This window comes from Danio aesculapii, chromosome 21, assembly GCF_903798145.1.
Source record: "Danio aesculapii chromosome 21, fDanAes4.1, whole genome shotgun sequence".
Taxonomy (NCBI): Eukaryota; Metazoa; Chordata; class Actinopteri; order Cypriniformes; family Danionidae; genus Danio; species Danio aesculapii.
The window spans coordinates 2,471,644-2,479,143 of NC_079455.1; the positions used below are offsets into that span (position 1 = coordinate 2,471,644).

The following is a 7,500-nucleotide window of genomic DNA, read 5'->3' on the forward strand; positions in this document are numbered from 1 at the left end:
ACACATACACTACGGACAATTTAGCTTACTCAATTGACCTATACCACATGTCTTTGGACTGTGGTGGAAACCGGAGCACCTGGAGGAAACTCACTGGGAGAAATGCCAACTGACCCAACCAACCCAGGCTCATTCTGAAAACGTAGTCCCGAGGACGTTTCTGGAGACCGCAAATTATGTAGCCGGAGGTACGTATGGCTGCATTTCGTTTTTTAAGCGAACGCTGCGGGGCGGTATGACACCGTTCCTTTTAGCGCTCGCCGGATGACCGCTCTCCTTCGTGTGGAGGGCTTTCCCGCCGCAACCAGTTTGTCCGGTTAGCTCGTCCTGTGCGTCGGCGGACTCTACACGCAGAGAGGAGCTGACCACGACGACGACATCCGGGTTCGAGTTCGGGGTAGAGCGGTTCCAGAAATCAGGTTAGACTAAAACAAAATCCAAGAAATAAAGTGAAGAGGTTCATAACAGGGTGAGAGTGTATCTGAAAACGTGGTAAAAAAAATAAATAAATAAATAGGACGAGGGCTTTTCTTTTTCCGGATGGCTTTTGTAAATCGTTGGTTGGGATTAGGGTGGGCGGGTCGATCGGTAAAATCGGTTGGGTTCAGGGAAGGAGGACGGTAGGTCGGCCATCATTCAGCCAGTTAGACAGACAGACATTCGTTCGACAGCAGCCTCTGGTGGGCTCACGCGAGAACAGCGCAGGCTCCAACGGCACTCGTGGGAGACGACCGAGAAGCCAAAAAGGCGCACACAGCAGCCTCGCGGATTCACGAAAACCAAAAACTGCAAGAAACGTCCTCGGGACTACCTTTTCAGAATGAGCATGGGTTGGACCCAACCGAGGCTCGAACCAGTGACCTTCTTGCTGTAAGGTAACAGCACTACCCACTGCGCCACTGTGTCGCCGTTCTGTAGACAATCCAAAACAAATATTTCTTAAGGTGGCTAATATTGACCTTATAATGGATTTTTTAAAAAAATCAAAAACTGCTTTTATTGTAGCCGAAATAAAACAAAGAAGACTTTCTACAGAAGAAAAAATGTTATAGGAAATACTGTGAAAAATTCCTTGCTCTGTTAAACATCATTCGGGAAATATTTGAAAAGGGCAAGGCAAGGCCAACTTTATTTATAGAGCACAATTTTACACAATCGTAGTCCAAAGTGCTTTACAAGAAAATAAAATAAATAAATAATATAGAGATGTAATACAGATATGAACGTATCAAAGAGAAACACTCAAAGGTAAGAGAGTAAATAAGTCTTTACATTAGATTTAAAGGCATCCAATGATGGAGAAATCCTAATGTTCAGAGGGAGACTGCTCCAGAGCCTTGAGGCCGCAACACAGAAAGCTCGATCACCTTTTGATTTGCAGCGAGACTAAAGGACAGACAAAAGAAACTGATCATTGGACCTTAGCTGCCTACACGCTGTATATGGCCTAATAAGTTCACAGATAAAGACCGGGGCAGAATTGTGCAATGCTTTATATGTGAAAAGAAGGACGTTAAAATCAACTCTGAGTTTAATAGGGAGCCAGTGCAAAGAGGCGAGGACAGGGGAGACATGATCTCTTTTCTTAGGAGAGCTCTTTCTTCAGGGAAAGACAAAAACATTCACAGGAGGATGAATAATTTTATTAATCAACAAGTTTGTGGGGACAACTCAATTGTTTTATGTTTAATCCAATTAAATTTATCAAAACGATCAAGTTAACATCAATTTTTGTTGGAAGAACATGAAGGAATTGTGTGAAACCCTGCATTTTCAGAGCGTAGAAGCGATTGGCAATTTGACAAAAATGTTATATCACAAAAAAAGTCAGGTCATATCCTGATAACGATATATATCATGATATAGTATCATTTCTGTCAATTTAATCAGTTAAAAGTTTATACACATTGACCACATGTTAATAACTGTTTCCTGTTGGATGAGTATGATTCATAGGATTTAAAATGTACTCATGTTTCTCACTTTAGAACTTTGAGGAGAAATTAAAAAAATAGGCGGTTCATTCCGCTGTGGCGTCCCCTGATAAATTAGGGACTAAGCTAAACAAAAATGAATGAATGACTGAAATAAAAAATTAATATGAATTAAATGCAAAACACTTAAAAAATGAGTGATTACAGGCCCAACATAAAATTTAGCAAAATACAACTTTCTCTTGATGCTTCTTTTACAGACGATAGGGCAAAACATGAAACAACTTTTTATATTGCCCATACAGTGTGTGTGTAAGTAAGTAAGTAAGTAAGTAAGTATGTATGTGTGTGTGTGTATGTATGTGTATATATATATATATATATATATAAAAAAAAATAATGATTATATTATTATGAATTATTATGATTATTATTATATATTTGTCATTGTACAGCCCTAGTTTTAAAGATTTTGGGATTTCCAGATTAAATCTGTAACATTAAGTAGTTTAGAGCAACTTCTTTGTAAGTTGTTTTTTATTTTATAATTTTTTTTTCTTGCATCTTAAGAATTAGAGAATAATGATCAATTACTCTTCTTTTTTATGATAAAGTTCAAATCTTTAGTCTTTCTGAGATTAAAGTTTGTTTTATGTTAGCTGCAAATGAAAAGACGGATGTTGCAAATCTGTGGCCAATACTAAATAAAATAATAGTTGAGAGACCCTGTATGTGACCCTGGATCTCAAAACCAGCCATAAGTGTCCATTTTTGGAAACTGAGATTACGGGCTCTATTTTAACAATCTAGATGCAGTCTCAAGCGCATGGTGCAAAAACATTAAGGACAAGTCAAAATCCACTTTTGCTCTTTTAAGGACGTAAAAATATGATTTGTGCCTGGCGCATGGTCTAACAGGGTTGTGCTTATTCTCTTAATGAGTTCTGGGTGTGTTTTGAGCATAACGTTCATTAAACCAATCAGAGTCTCATCTCCCATTCCCTTTAAGAGTCAGTTGCGTCGCGCCATGGTGCATTTGCTATTTACATGGCGGACTTTGTAAGAGTAAAAACTGAACGCTTCACTAGTGAGAAAACAGTTAAACAGAACATCTGCAGCGCGAGGATAAAGAACGAGCCTCCTCCATTCAGCCTCTTTACTTTCTCTTTACTTTTACTCTTTATTCCTTTACTTTGGTGGAGTGAGGAAACAGTGGAAAGTCACTCCACTGAACACATCCATTAGCCCACAAATTTAATTTCGCTTGTTAATCACAAAGATTTGTGTCAAAACTATTTCTAAATTCAGTTCTAATCTCCAGCAAAGGAATAAATGAACAATAATAATGAAGTGTGGTCAAACAACTGAGTTATATTTAAATACACGTCCTGTTCTTATGCCCCATATGGTGATGCAGACGTCTCCAAAACCCCACAGCTGGACAAATCTTCACTTGTGTTTATTAAAGCAAATATAAATATGAGAGAAATAAAATATAATAATAATTTTTGTAACATTTTAATTCTTCAACTTATCAGGTGCTCCAGTTTCCCCCAAATTCCAAACGCATGCGCTATAGGTGAATTGAATAAACTAAATTGTCCATTGTGTATAAGTGTGTGTGTGTGTGAATGTGAGAGTTTATGGGTGTTTCCCAGTATTGGGTTGCAGCTGGAAGGGCATCCGCTGTGTAATACATATACTGGAATAATTGCCAGTTCATTCCACTGTGGTGGCCCCTAATAAATAAGTGACTAAGCCAAAGAAAATAAATGAATAAGTATCTAAACGTGCATCCTCACAAGCTCTACAGTGAGGTCACGTCGCATTATTTATCCTCTGTGGCTAGTAATTATCCCAGCAGGGCAAACTGAGATGTTTGATGATAAAACCCCACGTGTGTTAAATGACTCAGGACAGCCGTACACACATGGAAATGAGGCTTGTTAAATAAAATCAACGAGCTGAATTAGTAGGTCAAGTGCTTCTGTTTGCTATATATCTGGAGCTGTACATATGTGCGAGACTGTTTGGCAGAATAGTCAAGTGAATGAGTCATAAAGTTAATGACTTTGAGGTAGGCTACGTCCCACGGTAATAACAGCGCCGGCAAGTCAAGTGTTCTGTACTTAGGATTAATTTCAGGCAATTTCCTGGCTTAACATCTAAACTGGTCTTTTGTGCAACGTTTACGAGTCTCTGAACGCTTCAGTGTAATTGTAATGTAGTTATTGAGGATGCCGTTTTCAGATTTTTGTTTATTATTATTTATTTATTTATTTATTTTTATTCAAGCAAGTTTAATACAACACAGAAATAATACACAAACAAAACCCTTAGAGAAAATTTACATTATTATAAACAATAAAAGAGACACCAATAAAACGAGGCGGCAGACATTAATGCTGATGGTCAGTTCTTGTAGGTTGCCTGCAAATGAGCTTTGAAGGCTTCCTGGTCATCCCACATTTCAGCAGCTGTAGAGTTCATTGGTTAAGTATCATTGAACGGAGAGTAGTATGGAGCGAACGTCATATAGCGCAGACCACTTGTCTTTCAAAATGTCTAGGCAGATGATGCCGTTCTCATCCACATTTACACAACTACAAAATAATTGCATTCTATGTAGGACATGTGTGTGGTATGAATGTAATCTAGACGGACTACATTTACACATGTTGTCATCCTGATTCTTTTTTGCCTACCTTAGGCACACATCTTTTGTTACATGCTGTTTTTACCTACAATAGCTGGGTGTTATTAATGCACATTTTGAAGTGTCACATGAGAAACAAGTGATGAGAGCAGCAAATGTAAAAAAAAAAAAAGTAAAGTTTTCACACTCTCTTGAGGTCATTTTGTACTTTTGGTGCAAAAAAGGGTTCATGTGAATAGCGAGAGATGAACTGTTTTAGCAGAATATACTGTATTCCCGCATTAGCTGTCTTTACATCTAAAGTTGTCAATTAGATTTATGCACAAAACTGTAATATCGCATAAAACTGGTTTGTTTATTAAAGCTGTCTGTCGCACTCATTTTTATCATCACATGATCTGTTAAAAACAAAATCGCATGGTTTGTTGATGTGCATGATGGAATTTGAGCTATTCTAGCCTCATGAATGTGACATTTGCAGTAAAATTTCAAAACAAATTCACATAGAAAGCATCATCACCGGCCACTTTATTAGGTACACCTGTCCAACTGCTTGTTAACGTAAATTTCTAATCAGCCAATCACATGGCAGCAACTCAATGCATTTAGGCATCTAGACATGGTCAAGACGATCTCCCACAGTTCAAACCGAGCATCAGAATGGGGAAGAAAGGGGATTTAAGTGACTTTAAGCTGGTCTGAGTATTTCAGTAACTGCTGATCTACTGGGATTTTCACGCACAACCATCTCTAGGGTTTACAGAGAATGGTCTGAAAAAGAGAAAATATCCAGTGAGCGGCAGTTCTGTGGGCGCAAATGCCTTGTTGATGTCAGAGGAGAATGGCCAGACTGGTTCCAGCTAATGGAAAGGCAACAGTAATAATAAACACTCGTTACAACCGAGGTCTGCAGAAGAGCATCTCTGAACACACAACACGTCCAACCTTGAGGCGGATGGGCTACAGCAGCAGAAGACCACACCGGGTGCCACTCCTGTCAGCTAAGAACAGGAAACTGAGGCTACAATTCACACAGGCTCACCAAAACTGGACAATAGAAGATTGGAGAAACGTTGCCTGGTCTGAGGAGTCTCCATTTCTGCTGCCACATTCAGATGGTCGGGTCTGAATTTGGTGTCAGCAACATGAAAGCATGGATGCATCCTGCCTTGTATCAACAATTCAGGCTGGTGGTGGTGGTGTAATGGTGTGGGGGATATTTTCTTGGCACACTTTGGGTCCATTGGGTCAACGCCACAGCCTACCTAAGTATTGTTGCTGACCATGCCCATCCCTTTATGACCACAGTGTATCCATCTTCTGGAGGATAACGCACCATGTCATAGAGCGCGAATCATCTCAGACTAGTTTCTTGAACATGACTATAAGTTCACTGTACTCAAATGGCCTCCACAGTCACCATATCTCAATCCAATACAGCACATTTGGGATGTGGTGGAACTGGAGATTCGCATAATGGATCTGCAGCAACTGCGTGATGCTATCATGTCAATATGGACAAAATCTCTGAGGAATATTTCCAGCATCTTGTTGAATCTATGCTAGGAAGAATAAGGCAGTTCTGAAGGCAAAAGGGGTCCAACCCGGTACTAGTAAGGTGTACCTAATAAAGTGGCCGGTAACAGTATTTTAAATCTGCTTATATTTTCCCCAAAACAACCAAGCACAGAGTTATGGGATCAGAAAAATATCAATCTGTAAACCTTTTTATATTTTAAATGAGGAAAATAAACGTGTTATGGATGTGAACAAAAAAGTCGAGTTTACCGTAATACAACATACTTAGTGAAAATTCTGTGAATTAAACTGCACAACCCAAAAGAAACAATGCTAATTAAAAGGATAAGAGTTGCTCTCTATAGAATAAATATGATTGATGTTATTTAATTTGACATTCTTGCATTTATGAGAAAAAAAGCTCCTTTATGGACGTGACAGATGTGAAATCGGCACTTGTGTGACAAGTAAATATTAAATAGATTGAAAAAGGGGCTCAAATCTGCAGAAATCAGCCGTTTCCTCTGGGTTTGCTTATAACCAAGGAAGTCTAAGACACACTGGGCAACAATAAGCACTGAACAGGCCCTAAATAGTGTATTTTCAGTGCAGTGATTGATCATCTGTCTTTGATCTGGCTTTGTGTTATTGAGGCTTTCCAGTCAGTGGGTCAGTAATGGTATCCTCGGCTGCAGGCGCTGCGCTGTTTGTCTTGGGTGTGGTGCTTCCTTAATCTATCTTCTGTTTGGCTTTTGTCAGATAACACCTGCGAGTAAAGCGGCGCAGAGCAACCTGAGTCCTGGAGACACCATCCTGGCCATCAATGGAGAAAGCACAGAGAACATGACGCACATGGAGGCTCAGAACCGCATTAAAGCCTGCACAGATCAGCTGGTGTTGGCCATCTGCAGGTAGGCTGCACCATTTCTGAAATTCATTGTGATAAACAATGTTATCGTCATTTTAAAGGTGCAGCAGGTGATCTGCCAGAATGCTAGCGTTAGCATAATCGCTTTGAAAATTAACATCCCTCCCCTGCTGTCCAAATCCATGCCTCCTGAAGTCAAAAACATGCGAACACGGACCAAGTGAAGTTTATTTATAAAGTAATTTCGAGAGGATCACGTGCTTCTGATCACTTGCGGCTGGTACCGCATTATTTAATTTATGATTAACCAATCAGACGATTCCTAAGCCATTATAAATACCCTCAGTTCCATATCACAGCCATCTTCGTTTTGAAGAATCCCCCCTTCCACCCCTACTCCTCCTCCTTTCCTAGATGGGTGGCATGGTGGCCCAGTGGTTAGCACTGTTGCCTTACAGCAAGAACGTCACTGGTTTTAGTCCTTACCAAGCCAGCCGACGTTTCTGTGCAGAGTTTACACGTTC

At 39.7% G+C, this 7,500-nt stretch overlaps 1 protein-coding gene across 1 annotated transcript in view; it reads left to right on the plus strand.

Annotated features, from left to right (window-relative positions):
• pdlim4 (PDZ and LIM domain 4) overlaps positions 1-7,500 on the plus strand; it is a 68,206-nt gene that overhangs the window by 9,830 nt on the left and 50,876 nt on the right. Inside the window, exon 2 of the mRNA XM_056446386.1 lies at positions 6,868-7,019. Within this exon, the coding sequence (XP_056302361.1) occupies positions 6,868-7,019 (152 nt within the window). The remainder of the gene's footprint in view (positions 1-6,867; positions 7,020-7,500) is intronic.